Source organism: Cylas formicarius, unplaced genomic scaffold (genome assembly GCF_029955315.1).
Source record: "Cylas formicarius isolate icCylForm1 unplaced genomic scaffold, icCylForm1.1 PGA_scaffold_10__41_contigs__length_53128322, whole genome shotgun sequence".
Lineage (NCBI taxonomy): Eukaryota > Metazoa > Arthropoda > Insecta > Coleoptera > Brentidae > Cylas > Cylas formicarius.
The window spans coordinates 27,355,225-27,378,821 of NW_026844214.1; the positions used below are offsets into that span (position 1 = coordinate 27,355,225).

Here is a 23,597-nt window from a genome sequence, read left to right on the forward strand (position 1 = left end):
GTTTAGGCCGTCTAACTGTAGGTTTTTGACTCGTTTGCATATGAAAGTATTTTTTCGGGGAGCAATAAACAACCATTAAAGAAATAAGCACGGTTATAATGATTCGCTTGTAGATTGATATGCCATTTCATTTTGGGACTCTCATTTTGTCAGTTTTCATTTCCGCAGCCCGTTTCTAAAATACAGTCCGATAAACTTTTTAAAAAATACATTTTTGTTCATACATATCTTAGCCTTTCACGTATTTTCTTGAAACTTGCGCTGTGATACTTTGTCCTGACCTGAGGAATAAAAGGACACTTTGTAGATTCAAATATGAACAAGAGAATGAACTTTGTTGGAGCCGCAGATAACGTAACAAACAGTTACTAGCAATTTTGGTAAAAATAAAGGCCAAATTTTAAATTTAGAGTATACGTATATTTTCTTGGTCGTTTCTTAGAGTAAACGGTGTTATTCTCCTGCACGCGTCCCGAATACTATTTTCCATATGTTGTAGTGTTGTAGAGGGGATTCACATAAACATGATCTATAAGATATCCCCACAAAAAGAAATCAAGTCACATGATCGAGGGGCCATCTAATGAATCCATCGCTAAAGATCCATTTCTGTGGGTAATGATTATTAAAAAATTCTCGAACTTCACGATGGTAATGCGGAGGAGCTCCATCTTGCTGAAACCACATTTGTTGGATCTCAATGTTACCAACTTCTTTAAGAAGTTAAGGTAAATTATAAAAAAAGTTCAAATATCAAGGTCCCGTAAGTGTTTTATTCCACGGCACATGTTAAGGGGCCAATGGTTTTGATTAACCGCTGAATAATAATGTATATTATGACGATTAACTGCACTATTACTGCGAAAATTAACTTCATCGGAAAATATTATTTTACCCAAAAAATTGAATCGGTCCCTGTTTCTTCAGTTATAATGGTCATTCAAAATTACGGTCTAGAACTTCTTGGTATAATCCGATATGGTCCAATTAACGGTACATTGGGATGCACCACATAAGCTAGCTACTTGACAGCTAGTGACCTGTGGACTATCTTGGTGGCATTTCGGTTTACTACTTTCCGGAAGAGACTGTCTAGTTGGTATACTTACTTGGCTTTGTAAAGTCACACTGCCAACAAAGTATTTTTTCAGCCTTACTCAGTATATAAATTATATTAATTTAGCTTTAGAAAAATCCATACTTTTATACGTTTTATTTTGAAAACCCGTAGGATCTAATTCAAATATCGTTGATATCTTTTACGTCATCTTCGAATAACGCTAATATAAAATATAAGTGAACCCAGCTTTAAAAATAATGGTGCTATCGTATTTGATATATTGGAAAAACTATTAGATTTAGATGTGTATTATTGTTAATAAAAACGTTGAAGAATTTTAAAAGGATTTCAAAACAAACTTTAAAAATAGGGATTTCAGTTTTAAGATATGTACGTTTTATTCGTTCCTCTTTTTTGAGTCACTCTGTATACTTAAAATAATTTTCAATTTAGCATCCTAACATAACATCACTTTTGAAACTCTTATCGTTGAATCACCCTCTACTGAAAATATTATGTTTATATTGGCGCGTCCTCTGTACGCAGATGGCGGAAATTCCGAGATTCATACGGTAATAAACTGTAAGTACCCTAAACCAAGGAGATAGAGGAGTGACACTCGACGCATAGATGTCTCTGCCGAGAAGTAGTTAACTTTTCAGTTTTCCGATTAGGATTGTTAACGTCAGTGCACGGGTGGTGTCTTGATTCATTCATTAAATACAAAAAAAATGCTTTCAGGATGACCTTGACTTTGATCAAAATTCCCACTACACGATGTTCTACTACAGGTTAAGTATTAATAACTGTTTTCCAAAATAACTCAGCTCTAATGTACCTGTCTACACGACTAGGATTTTCTCCCAAAAGTCATATAAACTCAACCCTACTGAACTTTTGCACTGTATTTAATCTCCAAGAAAATGCAACTGTGTGTCACGTACTTATATACTTATAAAGAGGTTAAAACTAAAATGTTTTCAGATGTGGAGTTTGTGAAACAAATGTAACAATGGTTCTAAAACATTTCTTTTAAACCTTTTTTTGGAATCCTGCATCAAATTTCACGCATAATTGATATACCCTATCTCTTACTTTTTACGTGCAAATGGTTGAAAAACAGAAATTTAATTTTTAAATGAACAGTAGCTATTACCAATAACGTTCCTGTCATAGAACCGAAATTTTAAATTGTTAAATTATCCAGAAAGGTGCATTACAAGATGCACCGTGAGTAAAATTGTCTACGACAAGCTCGTCCAAAAGGTAATGAGAGCACAAGATTAAGCATTTTATTAGAAGTTAAAGTAGCTTGCAATTATTATAATATTCAGCCTCGTTTCGTTAATAAGCATGCTATGTAGTACCCCCATTTGGTGCGTAAAAGATCACTTAATTTAAAGCATCGCATAGCACTTTATTTTTTATATAATATGTCGAAACATCCACGTAGTTTGTCGCTTTTGCCGGAACGGCAGTGAAAAAAAAGGCCACGACAATTATCAGGAAGTGAGCAAGACTCACAAGAAGAAATAGAAATCTCTATTATTATTTACACTATTGTCGTGACTCTTTGGAATGACAGCAATTTTCTTAGCCTATTTGAGTTAACAGGAACTTAAACTGTTTGGTAAGAAAGTAAATTATTTCATCCTGTTTGGGACAACAGGAACTTACTGTTTGGGATAACAGGAATTTACTGTTTGGGATAACAGTAAATTATCTTAACCTGTTTGGGATAACAGGAACATAGTGTTGAGGATAACAGGAACTTATTGTTTCGGATAACAGTAAATTATTTTAGTCTGTTTGAGATAACAGAAGCTTACTATTTGGGATAACTGTTGGAACCTTGTTGGGAGAACAGAAACTTGATTTTTACTGTTTGGCCAACAGCAAATTATTTTAGCCTGTTTGAGATAACAGAATTCATTTTATTGTTGTTTGTTTACAGATCAATGCGTTGCTGTCATTATACAAACCGAAAACCAAAGAAACAGTTTTCTTAAACCACAAATATTGTCCATAATGGGAGTTGAATAAAACAACACTAGCGATTATGGCCCACCAATGCAACAGGATGTTGCTAACCTTTGGAAAAATACGGTCAAGAAAAGTTTAGACCTTGATAAACGACGGAGTTTATTAAATAAATTCCGAATGGGTTCGTGTTTGTCTGCCATTGGACTAGTCGTAACGAATTTGCGCAAAGACGAGGAAGGGGTGAACAGCGAAACACTCTTGGACTCACCGATTGACATGTGGCTGTTTGGACAAAACTTGGATGAGAAGCTAAAAGCTAAAAAGCATCCAAATATCATCCCAACAGCTCAAAAGTTCAAAATCCTTCGATAAGAAGCTTGGGACTGCTAGAGTCTTTTTAAAGGTACGAGAAAAACAGGAGAAATACGGAAATTGGTCGAAAGACGCGCAGGGTTAAAGGTACGTTGTCACAGGTAGACTTATTTTATTTTATTTTAGATTTATTCTTCGTTGTAGAAAACTCAATAACAATCTTTTCTTGTTTGAAAGGCTACAAAATTGGATTCTTACTAAACTCATGTCAAAATGTTACTCCTAGAGAGTCACACTGGTACATTAAAGACCGGCAAATAATTAATAAGAAGGTAGCGAAGTTAATTCGGGCAGAAGCTATTTCTAGAGTCAACCAGATTGAGGGTCAATTTGTCTAAAATATGTTTGCCATCCCTAAGCTGAACGGTTGGTTATGGCTAATTATTAATCTTAAACGTTTAAATAAATTTATAAAAATTAAGAAAGACGCATATTGTTTATTACTTATTACAACAGTATAGAAAATATTTAGGATTTCTTTTGAAGAGCTGTTTTTATCAGTACAGTTGTTTCTGTGTCGAATAAACTGTGCTCCTAGAGTTTTTACCAAATAACAAAACCCATTGTCACTATTCTACGGAGGACAGGGTTCATTTAGACGATTTTTTGTTACCAAGTAAATCATATAATGAATGGCTACAGAATGTCTTGGAAATAATATGGATTCCGCAGTATTTGGGCTTTATAGTTAATTTCAATAAGAGTGACTTTATTTAAGGTTTTTAGACAATTATTCAAAGATTACAATCACATTACCAAATGACAAACGGGAAAAACCTAAAAGTATTTTACTAAAAATTGAAAAATAAATTCTTCGTCTCGGTGTAGAAGGCTATAAAATATGGATATTTGTATACGAAGTTATTTGAGCGCTAAGAGGGAACACCTACCAAACGCTACAAATTCATTAAGGCAAAAAGAATATGTCATGAAAATATTGCAGGAAGCATCAAATACGGGATGAGGCACTTATTGTAACAATAACAGTACAAGTGGTTTTGGTCGGAGGATGAAAATCACATTAACTATTTGGAGATACTTTCTGTTATTTAGGACTTAAGTGCTTTACGAGAAATGTAGTCCACTCGAATCCAGCTTGCAATAAAATACTAGAAATTTAAAGGTAAATGTCGATAGCTTGCTGTTTTGAATCAATGCTTGTTAAGAAAATCGTCCATATAGAAAGAATTTTCTATGAGTTTGCATGTAAGTGCAAATTTGTCGTTATTTTCTATGGTTAGTTGTTTTAGGCAACGTATAGCAAGCACATGATGTGTCATAAGTCAGCGTGTTTAGTTTGTATATTTTCATTGGATCCTGAGGACTGTATAACCAAAGAATTTGTTGAAAATTGCAATCGGTTGGATAAACCATTATTTGCCCAAACATCATTTTTACGTCTACACTAAAAACGAAGTTTCTTAGTCGAAGTCTTAATAAAATAGAGTAAAGATCATCTTGAACTGGGGGACTAACTAATAAGAGATCGTTCAATGATTTCCCCGATACGTCAAAAACCACTCGGCATTTTGTGGTGATCGAATCTCGCAACACAGCTGTATGAGTCCAAGAAAAATGTTTCCCAATCTCATTTTATGGATATGCGATTTATTTGTTCATATTCCTGCATAAAGTGAATATAATTTTCCTTAAAGTCTTGATTATTATCAAAACGAGATTCTAATTTTTGAAACCTTTTTAAAGCCACAAACTTAGAGTTTCCTAAAATTTCTACTTTGTTTTCGGAAAATGGTAATCGCACTACGAATCGACCATCTGAGTTTTTTTCCGTAGTATTCTGGAAATAATTTTCACAAAATTGAGATTCGCGTGACAAGATTTGTTTCTGTGGCAATTCTTTAGTTTGTCAAAATTTGCTAAGCTTTTCATTTAACTCGTTTAAAATGTGACTATTTAAATTACACTCTGTTGTTTGTGTTTGGTTTCCACCTAGGTTTATGTGTTCGGTGAAAATCCAACTTAAACAAGTTGCATTTTTCCATTTTCAATGAGCTCATAAAAAATATATATTGAATATTGAATTGTTCGTCTGCTAAAGGGATATTTTTTGGTACGTTCAATAATTTTCTCAGAAATCCAAATAACGGTAATTTTTTAATTTTTGGTAAAACCAAAAATGTCAAATCACATTGGAACAAACTGGATCGAGATTTTATTTGTGTTTTCGTGTTTTCGCTAACATTCATGACGATTTGATTTATTCCTGCTAAAGGAGCGCGGATTTCTTGACAATCTAGCATTAATTTTTTGCATAGTTCGCGGGTCATTAGGTTTGACTGACTTCCAGAATCTAATAAAGTTACACATTCGTGTACATTTCCAAATTGGTCTTCGATTAATTCTACTGCTGTAGACAAAAGAACTTGATTGAAAATAACATTCTCCCATGACATTTCAGCGACATTCGATAAATGGGTCGAGAGACTAACATTTTCATGCACATTTTGATCAATTTGTGATAAATCTAAATCATTATTTCGGCTGATATTTGTACCGTCGGCATTAGACGGATCTACATTCATTCTTAAAATGACCTGAACGTAAACAAACATAATATGTGTCGACGTATGACGCTATGTTTGTCGTTTGAGGTTAATTTTGCAAATTCTGTACATTGATAAATAAAATGAGACTGATTGCATACTGGACAAGATGTTTCAGTTAACATTGTGTTGATGTTTTATTTAATGGGATTTGAGAAAGCTGATTTCTTGCATTAGAATTTCTGAAATTGTGATTTTCTGTTTTTATAGGTTCATATTGCAAAGCTTCGAGAGAAAAGCACTTTTTTGTTACAAATTCTTGAAGTCGTTTTAATGTTGCTTAAAGTTTGTTTAAAACAATTTGGAATTAGTAATGCGTCGCATGAATCTGTAATTTGTAAAGAGTAATTTGAAAAGAATGCTGTTTGATAATTACTAGCCGTAACTTCTAGTGAATCTATCAATCTTAGCGCATCATCTTTGCAACAACTTTTTAAATAAAGAAATTTGTCAACCTTGCTTTGTCAACTACCGAGTTAAAAAAGTCTTTGAAATTTGGCCACGCTTCGTAAGTACCGCTAAAACTGGGAAGATCTATGGTTGGTAGTTTGGCAACTGCGCCAGCGCCTGGCTTTGCCTGTGCCGCCGGTGCCTGCCCGAACGTCGCCTTGCGTCGTTTGCCTGCTTTGCTGTTTCCAGACATAATGTCGCGAAACCGATCACGTCATAAAAATTGCTTTCGATAATTAAACGCTTGCTTTTTTCGTTACTGTCCAGAAATTCAAAACCTGTTTGAACTTTTTTTTCAAACCAATAAAATCATCCTGAAGGCTTTTCAAACAGATTTCAAAGGGAATTGCATTTGTTTGATTTTGTTCTGTACTTAAAAAACTTTGAAAACGTTGAAGCCGCTCAATAATGACTTCTCGAGTATCGTTAAAGCTGTAACCTTCGTCATTTGCTTTTTTTGGAGGCATCTTTCGTGTAAGGATAATTAAATCAAAACAACGTAATGAAGCAGAATCGAGTTTAATCCTCTCGGTTCGACAACTACGTCTTGACTAACTTATCGTAAACGTTTTAATGTCCGTTTTCTCCTTGACCTATTATCGGAAGAGCTATAACTCGAATTCGAACTGTCACTATCACTTCCCGAATACGAGAGTTATCTCACTAGCGAAGATCCAAGAATGCTGATCCAGCAGAGTCCTATTTCTACATATAAAAACATAGTTTAACGGTGTGGAAGCAGAGTTCTGTCTAGATATGTTATTGTAACAGACAATTTTAAACGGTTGTAAATTTAAATAAAGTTTTTTAAAAAAGGTAACGGTCGTCCGGAGTAGGAGGATGGAGGATGAACGTTCTTTCCGTTTATTACGCTTTTCACTTGTAACTGTTTTCGATTTAAATTTTTCCATGACTTACAATAATTTTAACTTGTCCAAAAAAAAACAATTGTAACTGACTTTGATAATATCCCACCGCTGCTTTGTAAGGATAATCAAATCAAAACAACGAAATGAAGCAGAACCGAATTTAATACTCTTGGTTCGACAACTACGTCTTGACTAACTTATCGTAAACCCAAAAACATCGCATAATAAGACCCTAATTATATCTCGTCACTGCAACTTGCCCTCTCTATATTTTTTGCCCGAGACGCCGATACATTTTACAATCGGCAAAAGAACAAAGCGGCGCCTTTTTGTTAAAGGGTATTGTCTAACATTCGTGTAGATTAACATTTTTTTTGTTTTTCAAACGTTACTATTTTTTCAAAAACTGCTCTTGTTCAGTTGAAAAAATCGTGGGAAATGAATTCGATAAATTGAAAATGAGAGATGGTTGCTTGATTTGAGATTTTGATAAATGGAAAGGACTCTTATTTAAAATGATTTATCTTACTAAGTTAACATTTTATTACTTTTTTTAAACAGGAATCCAGTTAATTATGGGTAGTAATTCATAGGGTAATGCAGAACAGGAACCCTTTACAAATAGTTTTTTACGGCGACTTTATGTATTATTCACGCAGAAGGTGTAACGGAACGAGGTAAAATTGATTTAATATTTTATAATAGCTCACAAAAAAGCATTTTGCATGTTTAGTGCAAAAAGGTCATATTTTATAATATTATTCAACCCTTTATAGGTTTAAAGGTTAATGTATACATATATATTCGAGTTATTGCAAAAAGATATCTCAGAAGCACAGAAACAAAATATCAGCCATCAGGAAAAGTTGAAGAGACTTAAGGAAGGGACAACATAATCATCAACACTTGAAGTACCAAGTACAAGACAGGAGGTGCAAGCATGTATACGAAAGCAGACCGAAGGAATATATGTAACAGACTTGTGACAAGGTAAAGAAGTTATTAGTATGACTGAAACTATATAAGTAAATTTCAAATATGGTAACGTAATTTTATAAAGGTCGAAGGTGCCTTAGTTCCTTCAACTCAGTATGTACCTCTATGCAGAGGTGGAGGCAATCGAATGTACCTGTCGAACTGAAAGACTTGACTAGAGTTCTGGGAGCAAGCGAGTGACCTAGATATTAGTTTGGTTATACAGTTGGTCACAAAAGCTTGGCATGAGCCATTTTTTTCGCAAGCCCCTGTATGAAGGGATATTAGCCAATTTGTTTTGGGAATAATTATTAAAATGCTTGTGCTTAAAATTTTTGTTTCATTTTAACCATTTGAACAGGTTTACATCATAAAAGAGATCAATCAGTACAAATATTTTCTGCTACACCAATGCAACGACAAAAGATTTGGTGGGGCCATTAGGGACATTTCTGGCCCGCTCCGGGGCCGTGATTCCAGAAGCCAGGTCCACGAACACAAAAACCGACGCAGGAGGAATAAAGAAGTTTTGTCAAAAGTATTACAGTAGCCTGTTTCTTTGAAAAATTACCATCCGAACTTTTATTACTTTATGCATCCTATCGCGTCGTTATAAGTTTGGGTGCTACTTTTCAAAACATTAGTGACGTGTTCATATACACCTTCACTTCATAAAATAAGACGTCTATTTTTGTAAACAGTTAAATATTTAATGGTACATTTTTCTCGTTGATTTTGTTGTTCATTCGAAGCAATTTAAAAAAAGAAAAATACGCTTTCGTATAACGAGATCCATTTGATCAACTGATTTATTTATAATTAACATTTTTTATAAGGTGTAACAATGTAAATTTAATAGGATTTACGTTTTTGTTTGCAAGATCTCCAAATGAATCTGAAAACCCCAATTAACAAGACGATCGCAAGAACAATGGTTCCTATAATATCTAACATGAAGTATTGCCACAGGGACATATCCACAGTCGAATTTCTCATATGTTTGGCGCCCTTATGCCGAATCACGTACTCTATCCACCATATTGCTTTTTCCAGACCGTCGGCTGGCCGGTCGCTCATCAATTCGTCCAGTTTTTTCGCATTCGTAACGTAGCTTAAAGATACAACCATATCGTACGTATTACTGTACAAAATCGTTTTAAGAGTATAGGACAATTTCACATACTGTTTTAAATCGAAAAGACATCAGTCAACGTTTGTAGAAACGATTTGATAACTGGTTATTTAAAAACTCTTTGTTCGTTTTTTTTAGATGTCAGAAGAAAACACAACAAACTCTTCATCAAATTTTCGAAATCTAATGGGATTTAAAGTTAAACCTAAGAGAAAAACTAGCGAAGTGATATATCTTACCAACGTTGCTTTACGGAATGGAGGCATGAATCTTAAATGCCGCAACTATCTTGAAATTAGATTCATTCGAGTTATGGATATATAGAAGACTTCTAAAGATATAGCGACAAAAACTATAGAAACAATGATGTTATAAGAAGAATAAACAAAGAAATTAAGATCATAGAATGTAGAGTTGGGAGATTTTAGGACAAGTAGAGAATCTTGTTTTGTTTATTTCAGAATTTGAAACATATCCAAACGGAGGGTCATTTACGGAGTCACTTTGTGTAAGTGGTTTTGGTGAGGTGTATTTTTTAATTGACCGTCTGATAAATTGATAACGGAAATTATTTGAGAAAAGAATTGAAGTGAGATGTGTTAATTTCTGGTTAAGAGATTTTGAGAGACAGAAATATTTCTATAAAAATTAAGGAGTTGACCATGGACTATTTTTGCACTGTGAGACGCTAATGCATTAAGCTTCCGGTTTTAGATGGAACTTATCAATGACCAGTTTTTCAAAATGTTCAATAAAAATATTAGCGATGACTGGGCAATGCGGAAAACTTATAACTGTTCCCGATATTTGTTGGTAAATCTGTCCGGTATATCTGAACTATGTTAAAAATAGAAATTTTTCGAATAAAATGAGAATGTCTGCAGAGAGTTTAAAATTTTAAAATGTTTCTTCTGGATCCCTCGTGCAACGGTTTCAAAGTGACATTTGGTTATTTATCGGATTTGTCGTGGATCATAGTATAAAAAGCATTCAGCTCTGATGGAGATAGGGTGGCAGAACTTTCAAGCAACATTGAATAAGATGAATAAAATGAAAAGAAATAAGCACAAAACTGTAACTTTTTCCTGCGAAAGGTTTGAAAATTAAGGCTAGAAATTTTGCTAAAAGTACGTTGGTAAACCGATGGTACTAACGATTAGCTGAGGAGGTAGATTTGTTTTGTGAATTTTGTGAAGACCATCCAGTCGAAGAATTAGTCTTAAGGAGTAACAGCCGTTTTTATGGATTGCGGAAGAGATAAAGCTTTAATGACAGATTTAATTTTACGTTCTACCGAACAAGTCGGATCTTGATTGAGTTGGAGATAACAGCTGTCTGATATAATGTCTTAAATTATGTCTTGATAGTCGGGTACAACAGCGGCGGATAACAGCGGCATTTCCCTTGTCTCTTTTAGGATAACTATCTCTTGGATGGATTTTAACGATTTTATTGCAAAAAATTCGGATTTTCAAATATTTGGTTTGGGGGTTTATCTTTTTTGAGAATTGTGGCTGATCTCGAAAAGCATCTCATTTGCAGTTTGGAAGTTTCTTTGCAAGTTTATCGTAGAAACAAGAACAGAAAACTACAGTACCTTATTATGTAGGGAAACTTCCTGAGAAAGAGAAAGATAGTAAAAAGGATAATGTCATGGGAGCGTAATCTGAGAGAGTAATACGGGTACATCGAGTGCACTGTGTAGAGCAGCCGCTTCCAAAATCTGAATAGCCATGATGTTCGTCAACCTCCGTCGCGCAGATGCCATTTGAAGAATAAGAAGAACTATTAAAAATTTTCAGAAATGGCATAAAAAAAGTGATAAAATTCCGTTTTCATCATTTCAATTTTGAAAACGAAAACCGAGCACTTCTAACAGCAACTGAGATGTTTATGGATGCAGTTAATAACAAACCTTTGGTGATCGTTCAGTATTCGCACAATCAATTTTCTGAGCGACTCGAAGGTGAAGCGTTCCATTTCCAGTAATTCGCCCATTCCGTATCTATCGCAAGCGTCCACATTAGCCATTTGGTCTGAATGAAAGGGTACGCCGAGTATTGGTACGTGAGCAGCAATGGCTTCCTCGATCGACTGCAAACCGCCTTGGGTAATAAAAAGCTTCGTATTCGGATGTTCTAGGATTGAAACCTTATCGTTATCATCATTCTTCACTTCACTATAAAAATTCTTCACCTAAAACCGCCGTCTGAGGAATCCAATCGGCGATGAATACGTTCTCGGGTTTTTCGTACATCGAGCCGTTCTCCCACTTGAGGACAACGCCGTAGGGTAACGAGGAAAATACGCTCTTCATAGCGTCGAGCATGTTCGAAGGCAGCAGAAAAGTTCTGACGGATGTACCGAAACTGCAGTATATCACTCCATTCTTGGAGTTATCGAGAAACGCTGACAATTCCTAAAAAAATGGATTGCGATGGAGCGATAAAGCACTATCGTTCATTTCCGAAATATTCATTGATTTCTTGATTACAATCGATTATTTTAGCCGTAACATTTGATGTGATGTAAGTTCTGATTATTTCATTGGTACTGAAGAAGCTTTGTTCACCATTCAAAGGCATTTCAAAGAATGTATTGTTAAATGTATTGAAGTAGATGATGGACAATTCCAACATTTGATTAGAAGTTTTTTATTACTATTACCATAATTGTTGTTGTTAAATGTTGATTTTTTATTGCTTCCCGTATATTTTGATCTTTTAAATAAGTCATAAACAGACAGAGTTAGAGGGCCTTCTCTATGGAAAACTGAACATTCTTTCGGATGGTGTATTCAAAAATTTTTTCCGAAATATTCACGAACTAGAGATAGCTGAAATACACGTAATTTAAAAAAAGTAAAATCGAATCTCTTTTGTAAAAATCTTTTTGCTTTATTTTGGTCTAGATCATTTAATGATATTGATTGGTCACTTAGCAGAAATTATAAGGGAGTTTATCCGGCGAATTACTCATATGATCAGAAACACTGTGTCAGAGTTCTCTAAAAGGACAATTACTTTTATGCAAAGAGCCGGTGACATTATTGATAAGTTTATCATAGAAATTAGAGCACTTATATAGCACTATTATTAATTCTCTTTAGTACCGCTTTTAATGTTTTTACCACTGTTAGTTTAGGAGATATAGTCAATGTTTTTTTTTTTAATTTTAAACCGGGTACTTTTTGAGGCATACGTACAGGGTGTCTAACATGCAAATATTCTTTTGCAAATTGCCAAGAGGCACATTTAAAAAAAAATCTCATTTGTGAGGAGCTGCCCAAGACACTTTTTATTAATTGACATACAGTGTGCCCAATATAAGAATCCTAAGCATGGGAACTAATGGAGATACAGCTTAGGTTAAATTAGGAAAAAGTTGTTTATTTACATGCCGTTTAGAAACTTGTAAAATTTTCTTGGCCTGCTGAGACATAAAACAGGAACTTAAAAATATAGATTTTATTATTTTCTAACTTAATTGGAAAAGACATCAAAAAACTAATTGATATTGTCAAATTCCCGTTTTCTCAAATATCTCAGCAGGCCCTGAAAAATTTTCAAGTTTCTAAATGGCATGTAAATAAGTCTCAAAGAACACAAATGAGATTTCCAAGTTTAACATTCTTATCTTTGGCGCATTGATTATACAATCGGGATCAAATCCTTATTCGGTTTGAGTTCCGAATAGATTCGGGATCCCTCCACGAAAACAATAAAAGATTCCAAAAGTTCCCAAAAGAATTTTACCTACGGGACTCATCGCTCGCGGGGAGTGTTTCGGAAAACTGATGCCTCCGGTTTGCACCACGTTCGGTAGTAGCGGCATCTGTCTGTGGAATACTAAGTTCGTGTTAAGCAAAAGCAAACTGACGTTCCTTTCGATGTCCCCTAAATACGGCATGTCTTCGCCTAAATGTTTCTTGACAATCGCGTCTTCTCTAGGCAATATCGCCCAGTGATAATACATCCTGACAAATATGGCGTGAAGAAAGGATACGAGCCTCTCTTTAAACATGAGATCCCTCTTAAACGGCAAATTCACGTCGGGTGCCAGAATCGGATGCGACGGATTCCCTAACGTGTCCAAAGTGGTGACCTGCCCACCAAAGGACATTATTCCGATCGTGGGACATCCATAATGGGCTCCCAATCCCGCCATCGTAGGAAACAACCATTCGATAATTGCGACGTCAAATTGCAAATTTTCTTTGAGTAGTCTTTGGGTCTCCCTATGGCCGAGGACTCCATCAAATAATTTCGACCACAGTAAACTGTTAAAGTGCTCTTTCGTAAATAACCTCAAAGTGTTTGGTTTAGTGTGATCGACCACTCTGTCCTTTAGTTCGGTTCTGTAAGCTTTTTCTACTTCCTTGTAGATGTCACTTAAATCGTACTCGGTTAAATTAATTAACGCGGCGTTTTTCAACGGGTTAGGGGTCAGTACGTGTACCTGGTGACCTCTGAGTGACAACTCTTTCCAAACGGGTTGGAATACTTTTTGATGTGCTGGTGCTGGGGTGCCCGTGGCGAACAAAATTCTAGATGCATGTGCCAATTGAACGGCAGCACAAACGAACAACGCGACGCGCCAAATTCTAACCGGCATCGTATTGGATTGTATCGTTAACTAGCACTGCCGACTATGAAACGCGCGATTATTTTGAGCACGATAAAACTGAAGTACTCAGATTGGTTATCAATATGAGTATCTAAAAACGGTTTGATAATCTATTTACAATACTATTTGCCTATTTGCTATTTCTGGATCGAACTATATCACGTTTCGCGAATTGATAAATCAAACTTGCCAATGTTCAGCCAATCCTCCAGTTGGCTTCTTCAGAGCTTAATTAAAATTATTTTGCAGTCTACTTTGTACCTCCTTATATACTGTTTGGGGGACTGGGAGCTAAAGGAGGGATATAAACATTTTCTCGGATGACCGATTTTCACGTTGGTAAAAGGTAAAAGACCTGAGTACTGGGTAGAATTATTTGGTTGTTTAGGGATATCTATGTATTCTCGGATTTTTGTTTGGTGGAATAATTCATTACATGCAGTTTTAGTTTGATCGAATAAGATTTGATGTACGGTTTCATGGTTATATTCGGTAACTTTTAAGGCTCATTTAGCTAGTTGATAGTTTGTTGATACCAACTTAACTATACAAATATATTTCTGGATCTCAGTTTGGAATGCAGAAATGTAAAGCTTTTGGAATCCACGTATGGATTACAACAAACAATGCAGGAGGAATCCAGATTTCTAAATAGTATTAATAGGCTGTGGAAATGTCTTTAAATAAATTAATATCTTCCTAACGAACGTTGGCTATTATCACGGAAAACTTGCGTAAGTTGAGGAACCACTAATGCCTTGACCTTCCTGGTCCTCGTCTGCTGTCTATCTTTCCTTGGACTATTAGCAGCAAGAAATGGAATTTATCGTGTCCCATGATGAATGTTACTTCTTTCTCTTTTTTCTATCCCTTCAGCTTTCTCGATAGTGTTTCTGTCACTGTTCATGCGTCCATTCCATATGGGAAATATTAGTTGGTTAGTCTGATTTATAGTAGGAGTGTGTTTAAATTCAACTTTCATGTTGTTGCATGTTGCTATGTTTTTTTCCATCCTAATATTTATGCATGATACTGTCTCCATTCACTTTAGTGCCTTTTCGACTTTTATTTATGTTTGTTTCATAATTTTCTCCGAATAATATAATTTTGGATTTCAATGCTCTCACTGCACAAACTACCAATTTTTTTACTGATTGCAGTAAAGTTATGCTATAATTCTGATGTCATTGCAGTCATTTTGAAATATTTCTACTAGGTGTTTATGCATCACGCTGTCAAGAGCCTTAGAATAGTCCACAAAATACACGTAGACATTATTGTTCATGTCTCTACACCATTGTCCATTTGTCGGGAACTGGGGCTGTTATATTTGAAGAATATTGTAGTTTTTTCTATCTTTTATTTAATTATTGAGAAACTAGAAACCCCCCAAATACATTTAACATCTTTAGGCAGACCTCCAGAATCTCTACCTCTCATGGATTGTCTTGTTTTTGCAGCCGCCTCTTAGTGTGTCTTCCATCCACTTTAGTGATATGCCAAGTGTTTAACTTTGAAGTATTTAGTGCAGATCCGAAATTCTATATATTCTCTTTTACTTTCCCTTTAAATATTTGTTTTTATGTAATAATGTATATGATCCATTTTTTGGAATTTGAAACTATTTTTATTATCCTAGGTACAAGATGCTGCCAAGGTCCAATTTTCTTGATACAAGCAAAGGATTTTTTCCAGGGGATCCAATTTTTTCTTTATTTTCTTATTTATTTTTCTGTAGATTTGAGCTTACAAATTTTAACTAATTATTTTGAATTGAATAAACACTGTCCCCAAGACAAAATAAACAGTCAAACATAACATCTTAATACCATGAGTTGAATGAACTATTAAATGTTAATTAATTACTAATGCATTGCTAAGCCCTAATTAAATATGTTACAATTAAATTATTCTCTGTAAATAGAGACTACCTAATAGAAATACGTAGTAATTAATTTATTTAATTAGCACTAACATTAATATTTAATTATGTATTCATAGGAGTACAATTTATTGTAATCCAAGAAATTAGCAAGCTGCAGCGCGATTGGTTCCAAAGTTGATTTAAAATAATGATTAAGCACAGGGCTAACAAAAAATGTCCATCGACGTCAGGCTCTTTCAAACAAGTTATTCAGGCATTACGAACATATTTCGGGCAGTTTATAGGTAGCAGGGCTGGTTTTTTATTAACCGAAATTCGAGGCGTCCATTTCAAGCCCGTAATTTGCTTCCTTTGAGCCAGTGGCATCGATCTTATTTCGAAGTTTATACTTAGCGGTAATCCACAAACATTAATTAATTTAAATAATGAAATTATTAGTATGGAACATTACAGGTCACGTATAAAATATTTAAATTATGCACTACAACTCATAACATTTCTTTTCTCTATACAATTAGCGCAACCTTCACAGTCATTGTTACGCCACTGCGTGCGTAGGGGATATACGAAGGAAACGTTTTCGTCGATTCCCAACATTTTGATGGCATTTTCTTGTAACTCGGCAAGCTTAGATTTAAAAGACTTGACTGTAATATGAGTTATTTGAATAAAATCTACACGTAAATAATATTTTTTTGTGAATAAATTTTCCACAGCAGTCACTATTATAAACATAACACAATTATTAAAAATATCCATCTGGAATAGCTTTCACAGCGTAGTTTCTAATCTAATCTTTAGATCGTTATACTTGAAGAATAAAAAGAAGCTTTTACATTTAGATTGTTATACGATTTCATAATGAATTCCTTCAAAAACCACTTACTATCTTGTGGTGATTTTGTCAACATCTATTTTAAGAATGTATTGTATTTAATGTTCTTGATAGTATGATTAAGTATCTGGAGACTTTTGTTTTTTATAGGTTAGAATTTAGTTTCGTGGGCAATTTTTTACATGTCTATGTACATGTAAAGACATTGCTGATTGGTTTCAAACCAAAAGGGTGCACTGATTTAACACAAAGTCTCAGATTGTTAGCATGGAACTTACGGACCATTTTAGAGTGAGCCGAAAAGCGGCTATTCAGTCAGTAAATACTACAAACAAGCAGCATATATTTTTGTGCCAGTTTTTGAAACTGATAGATTTCATGTGAATATTAGTGCTCTACTTAAAATTATGAACTGAATGAATGAATATGAATTATGAAAGAATGACATATTTGTTGAATAACCTGGCACTTGAAAGTGTCATATTAACACCATTTTCAAATAGAGGACTGTTAAATGGACTGCAAATTAATAACAATATGCAATATTCCAGCAACGGAATAAAAATTAAGCATTGCAACGGAGGACTCAGCAAAATTTGCATCAGGTATTTTAAATTACCCGAGCATGTTTATTCTTTACAATTTCGGGTAGCAAGATGGTTAAAGGGTGTCATGATAGAACGAAATGAAGAAAGTGCAGCTCCAAATTTACATCAGGATATTCAGGATGATATAAGTGCATCAGAAAAACTAAATCACAAATCACACACACAAATCACAACATCAACTGTTTATGATTGATTATTTATTTAAAAAAATATATATAAAAAAGTTTTGTCACTTCTCTATGGGTTTTTTTTTTCTTTGTCATTTTCATCACATTAAAATGGAAACGATGTTCTCTACCTTAATTGCATATCTATGTTTATGACTAAAATCCCTCTTACTCACGCATCCCCCTTTGCGCTTGACTCGCACCGATTAAAAATGCGGTAGGGAGAGTTGGTGACTCAGGTGAAAAATAAATACAGTCAGGCGATACCGCTTAAACGCTACGCGCGGATCAAAACAGTGCGCCGCTTTAGTCCGACAAACGCTTGCGTGGTGATACGGTGTGTCGTCGCGATTGAAATCATCGGGGAAACGCGACGACTACGTAATTTCCCAGCTGATCGCTGACAGGTGCGTCCGTCGCTTGATCAAATAATGAACGTTTAACACAAATGGCAAGCGAAGTAATCCAAATACCGCTCGGCAAAGTGGTCGTCGACATCGTCCTATTGAACTGCGGTAAGTGTTTAACTAGGTCAGTCCTAATTTACCGTGTATTTACTTTCGATTGCAAGGTTTCCTGAGCGTGTTTCGAAAGATTTGACGCAAAATCTTCTTTCCCGGCAACTTATTACGTTTATCGATTTCAGTGGGGTGGCCGATACTGTTCCTGTATCTTTGGGGTAGCGCATTTCACCGGGGGTTTTTCTGTGACGATGAGAGTTTGCGGCATCCCTATCACGAATCGACCGTGCCCAGTTGGAGCCTTTACATCACCGGAATTGGGCTGAACTGTCTCGTGGTGAGTGGCGACAATAAATTATTCAAAACCGAAGCGAAAACTGGCATTTATACGATAATGGTGGATGCGATGGTTTTTATTTACGTTTAGACCGGCAATCTATTGTGAAGTAATTGTCTGCGTTTGCATTGTCTCAAAAAGTATCGCATAAATGCAATATACCCAAAATTTTTCCTTTTAATATTTAATCGTGTTTAAAAGTGGGACGGGATTAAACTGTGTGTTTAATAATGGTTGATTTCATTAAAAAGAAATATCAAAATATATTGGCAAAAATAATGCAAATAAAATTTATTCGAAAAAAATTACAAATTTAATGTAACAAAATAACAAATTTCACCTGTGACTCTAATGACATCTCCCATGTTCCGTGGAAGGCTTCTAATCAAAGCTCGTATATACTCTTAAGTTTAAATTTTCCCATTCTTCTTTCAAAGAATTTTTCAGCTCATTAAGGTTGTGTGGAGCAATGTTACGAATGCTTATACGCCTTTCTAGGTAATCCCAAACATGTTCGATTTGGTTTAGGTCTAGTCTAAAATTAGAACCGTTATCCTCCATGACGACGAAATGAATTGGAACAAACAGCACTACATTTTTCTCAAGAACCTCTCTATATATCGATCAGCTGTTAAAGATCCCCCTACGAAACACCACTTGCTTTGTGTGGCTTTATGTTACACTGAATAAATCGTTGCGCGTCTGTAAACTGGAATCCGTCTATCATATTCTAAAAGTGAATGCCTTGACTCATCCGTAAAAAGAATATGAGCCCAGTCATCAATATCGAAAATAACATGTTTCCTTGCAAATCTTAAACGTGCCACACGATGTGCCCTAGTTAACAAGGTTCTTATTCCAAGCCGTAACCCTAACCCTTACCGAATTGATCCGCACATTACTGACTCTGGAGATACCTGGCTTTAACATGAGGTGTACGCAAAATGAGAGTTGGTGCACCTGGGACGTCTTACAACTGGTATTCTGTTGTAACTTCCTGTTTATCTAAATCTTCTTAACAGTCTAGAAACGGTAGACTGATCGATTCTCATCTCCAATTGAGGTCACGATTAGGACTGCTGGAATTGAGTTATTCATTGTTGGTCAGAATACTCTGCACTTTTTTAATGGAATACTAAGCAAACCTACTCGACACAAGAACTTTTACAATTTTTAAAGTAAGAATTACGTATTATTCGTTATTTACTGCTTTTTTTACACTTAAAGGAGATCGAAAACGTATCAAAAGATGTTCTGCTAAAAATATCTTTTGTTCAAAACTTTTTTAAGTTTACAAAATACTTTTTGTGACAAATGTAATAAAAATAGTCTTTATTCACCACATTACTCATGAGAACAACGTGTCCCATTTTTGATGGTTTAACTTTTTTATGAAATGAAAGATGACACAACCACAAATGTCAGAGCTATCTTGATCTTTAGTAACATGGTGATTTTGAAAATGTTTGATTTTTAGACTCCATTTGCAGTTCGGTTGTGCGGAAATTTATTTAAAAGGTGATAACTGGTCTGGTTAGTCCAATGGCGTGGCAAGTTTTCTTCTGAGACTCAAAAAATTTCATATATAAACTAAACTCGTTTTTTTTTCATAACTTACATAATTGAAACCTTTATTATTATTATTTCTCTATGGAAATATCGACATGAAAACTTGGATTCGAGGGTTTTTGAAGATGAGGAATACAATTACGTTCCCATGTAATGTACCCTTCCTTTCCTTTTTTTCGTAGATTTTGATATAGTGTTGATTTTTAAGTAAAAGAGTAAAAGAGTAAGAAAGTTAACACTATTTTTAATATGTGCTAGCCCGGAAAAATGGTAAAATAGCTTGGTAATATTACTTCACAAAAAAGGAAACAGCCGAACTGGAAAATTACCTACCGAAAAGCCTACTCAGCCATATATGCAAATTGTTCACTAGAATAAGACTCGAAAACAACCTACATTTCTACCAACCGATGGAGCAGGCAGGATTCTGTTCTGGATTTGAGAATTCTATCGAATACGATTTTAAGAAGGCTGTAGCAATTGTGTTCTGGGATGGGTTTTAACATCAACTTCTCCAAATCCAAATATATGAAATACGAATGACTAGGGACAACCAAACCTGCGAACTGAAAAGAAGATAGCACTTTCCTGCGCTGCTTATAAAAAATATTTAAAGATGTATTTTAATCAAAACGGCCAATATCAATGAAACGGGACGTTTTTAATCAGTGTGTACTGCCAGTTTATGACTTACTGAGAGCAACGAAGGGAAAAGTGGACCGACGACATCAAAAGAACGAATGACAATGGGATGCTCAGCACTTATAACTCCTGGATAGGAAAATAATGGGGGAGGCATACATCCAGCAGTGCAAAGGGCCGATTGATAATGATGATGATGATTTTTAAGTAACACACCGTTTTTGAAATACTGGTATTTTAATAGACTCACCTTCATGAAAAGTTGCAGTCACAAACTGTTATTTGATTTGGACCTATATATGGGGTGCAACAATTTTATTTGGGTAAATGTTTAAAAATTTTACTCTATACCTTAAGCTGTTTTTTTGAGATATAGATATGAAAACTTCTTTTTGGCGCATTCATTACGGACCACCCTGTATGTTGTACTATATTTATCTTTCCGGCTCGCTCGAACTAGGTCCAAAAAGAACCAACCGAAACTAGACGAAAGTTTTCATTTAATAACCTTGCTTTCGTTAGATAACATTCCCAGCTTATTGAATTGTAGTTTATAACTTCGGCGTAAACTTGGTTAATGTAAAATTCGCGATCGTAATGAAATTTTACCTACTGAACTTAATTTCAGGAAATTTCATTTAGCAATTATCGTTGTTTTTAGATATAAGTGACAAAGTGGGTTGGCAAAGATCAAAGTTTTAGCGATATTAAGCTCTGAAATAAGCTTAATAAATAAGCGGGTACTTCGTGCCATGCAGGACATGAGTCAAGGAACGAACGCGAACAAAACGGGTAATATTTAGTAATCTCTATTAATAAATTAAAGATTGGCGGTATTGGATTTTAATAAATGTCAACGAGGCGTATTTTCTTAGACAGACAAATTGCCTTTTCCAAGGTAGTTTCTTAATCTACTTCATGTGCGTAATTGCAAATAGATAGGTGTGCACATGAGTCAGATTTATCATTTTGTTAAAGATAAATAAAAGTTATTTCTGCCGTCGATGTTTCAACTTATCATTCGTGCCTTTTATTTTGACCTGCGGAAAACCTAAAATGTAATAATTTGTATCGTGGTCCTGTGTTTCTGTTAATCTTTCCCTGAATGATATTTGGTAGTAGACGGTATCTTGTGAGATTCCCCATTATCTTCTTTCTTTTAAGACTAAGACCTCTGCTGCACAAAATTGATTCCGATTTAAAGAAAACATTCCTTGCTTGGCCAATTTCGAAGTATAATGTACAACCAAGGTAAATACATTTTTGAGTCTTTTCGATGTTTTGTCCATTTATTTGTAGTATTTCTGGTGGAGTTTGAGGAGGCGATTTACTAGTCAACATGAATTTGTTTTTTTTTTTTTGGGTTAAATTCATCGCCAAATTCTAGACTGGCTTCACTGACTTGGTGTATGAGTTGTTGTACGCCATTTAAATTGTCGTCTATAAGTACAATAATAATAATAAATTGAACAGAAGAGGTAACAGTAGACAGGCTCATTTTACTTCACGGCAAATCTTGATGTGATCTGATACTTATAGAGTTATATGTAAGTTCCTAATCATCTTTATATCTTTTTAGTCAACTCCAGCTTCTTTTAGAGGTTTTTTTTATCTTGGCATCTGTCGAATATCTTCGTGTATTTCAAGAAACACCCGTATCCAATATAGTTGACGTCCCTGCAATGCTGGAATAATGCGTGGGCAAAAAGGGTTCAACAACCATTATCAAAGCCGAACTAGTTATCATTCATATTTTCCTCACACTTGTACAGTTTCCTGGAATGTTTCTCCGGTTACATATTTTGTTGAACAGATCCTTTAGTGCCTATATTTCTACCATTTGGCCAATATTTCAACCAACTCGACAGAAATATCTGGTCCAGGGGTTTTGGCATAATCTCTCGTCCTTCTGCTTCCAGGTATTGTGGTTTTACGGCTGATTCTATATCCTCAAATAGTTCTGCAACATACTCAGACCAGGTTTCAAGTTTTTCTTGAATATCCATTATGACCCTGTAGTGATATTACCCTCAGTTTTCTCCTTGGATATTCCGAAAATCTGTTATTATCTGCATATTAAATATGTCATGTTTTCTCTCCAGTTCTCCAATTTCATGGAATTTCGTGTTTGTCCATTCCTCCTGTGCGTGCCGAATTGTTGTTCTTATGTCTTGTTGGCTACTTGGTTTTTTATTCTTGCCCTTTTATGTTCGCTTTTTGTTGTTATGGATATGTGTTCTTTGCTTTATTCAATGATTGCTTTAATCGTTTCGCCAAATTTTCCGGACTCAACTCTTGTATATAACCTGATCTTATTTCGGTAGCAAGGGCTTCTCTAACTAATGCTAATGTCTCCACTTCGCAATATTTTTTTACATCATTTAATATTTTAAAACTTGCTTTGTTCAACTTTTGCAATACGATAAATTTATAGTTATAAAGATTATGCTCAAAAAACATAAAATGTTTATAATTATTAATTTAATGAAATGCAAAAGTTGAGCAAAACGAGTTTTAAAATGTTACTTGTATGTTATGATATGCAGGTTGCATCCTTTTTTATTGCAGTTATTAGGTGAAAACAATTTATTCGTAAAAGCGCTATACTCTCTTGCTTAGCTATATACTTGTAATGTGACGACAAAAGAAAGTGAAAGCAAAATTAGGTTTCGAATTGTAGATCATTAAACGCATTAAGTTTAATTATGGTTCGAAAAAATTTGCATTTCCGCTTGTTGTGTTGGCAGCAGAGTCATAATATAACAGGTTTGCCAACTATGTGCCAGATTTATTCATGTACGAGAGTTCATTGTTGCTTTAACGTTTTGATTTGTTTATGATTTGTCATTCTAATTTTGAAATCGTTTCTTCTTTAGGAATTTGTTAAATTAGCTTTTATTTGCTTGACGCGTTCTCCATTTGAGTTGATTTTTTTCTTTCTTCATATAGACGAGAATATGAAAGTATTGCCAATCATTATTGAACTGTAAAACTTAGTTGTCTTACCCGGATTTCATAGGGTTAGTATTGTACCTATGACGATTATCAGTTAGTGTTAGCCT

General features: G+C 34.8%; 2 protein-coding genes and 1 long non-coding RNA gene across 10 annotated transcripts in view; 2 read left to right on the forward strand and 1 right to left on the reverse strand.

Annotated features, from left to right (window-relative positions):
- The first annotated feature begins 1,738 nt into the window (after positions 1 to 1,738).
- Positions 1,739 to 8,924, forward strand: LOC132708169 (uncharacterized). Of its 4 annotated transcripts, none has more exons than XR_009619866.1 (6): positions 1,744 to 1,851; positions 2,045 to 2,326; positions 3,015 to 3,502; positions 3,560 to 4,538; positions 7,860 to 7,975; positions 8,075 to 8,924. It is a non-coding gene; the product is annotated as an uncharacterized LOC132708169 (long non-coding RNA). The 4 variants fall into 4 exon arrangements; XR_009619864.1 differs by lacking the exon at positions 1,744 to 1,851 and having other exon boundaries at positions 1,992 to 2,326; positions 8,075 to 8,288; positions 8,359 to 8,924; XR_009619867.1 differs by lacking the exon at positions 2,045 to 2,326 and having other exon boundaries at positions 1,739 to 1,851.
- Positions 8,925 to 9,025: 101 nt separating this feature from the next.
- Positions 9,026 to 15,751, reverse strand: LOC132708166 (UDP-glycosyltransferase UGT5-like). Its single transcript, XM_060680305.1, has 4 exons — positions 13,165 to 15,751; positions 11,602 to 11,824; positions 11,321 to 11,543; positions 9,026 to 9,384 (listed from the first exon to the last, which is right to left on the reverse strand). Exons 1-4 carry the CDS (start codon positions 14,017 to 14,019, stop codon positions 9,126 to 9,128), a joined length of 1,560 nt encoding a protein of 519 aa, XP_060536288.1. The 5' UTR covers positions 14,020 to 15,751; the 3' UTR covers positions 9,026 to 9,125.
- A 909-nt stretch (positions 15,752 to 16,660) lies between these two features.
- The window catches only part of LOC132708167 (putative phosphatidate phosphatase), a 54,067-nt gene continuing 47,130 nt past the window's right edge, over positions 16,661 to 23,597 (forward strand). For 2 of the 5 annotated variants that reach the window (XR_009619862.1, XM_060680308.1), the window contains exons 1-2: positions 16,666 to 18,041; positions 18,173 to 18,324. Coding sequence is in view for 3 of the 5 variants with exons in the window: in XM_060680308.1 (XP_060536291.1) it covers positions 17,975 to 18,041; positions 18,173 to 18,324 (219 nt within the window). In the remaining 2 variants the exon portion in view is untranslated. Of the gene's footprint in view, positions 18,042 to 18,172; positions 18,325 to 23,597 lie in introns of all 5 variants that reach the window. The other 3 variants (XM_060680307.1, XR_009619861.1, XM_060680306.1) reach the window with 3 other exon arrangements.

What these genes read in the sequence shown, in the direction of transcription:
- LOC132708166 (XM_060680305.1), bottom strand. Translation starts at nt 14,019, where the DNA reads ATGCCGGTTAGAATTTGGCGCGTCGCGTTGTTCGTTTGTGCTGCCGTT. An exon ending in TCCTCAGACGGCGGTTTTAG is followed by an intron (nt 11,544 to 11,601) that starts GTGAAGAATTTT and finishes TTTCAATCCTAG; the next exon opens with AACATCCGAATACGAAGCTT. An exon ending in ATACTGAACGATCACCAAAG is followed by an intron (nt 9,385 to 11,320) that starts GTTTGTTATTAA and finishes TGTATCTTTAAG; the next exon opens with CTACGTTACGAATGCGAAAA.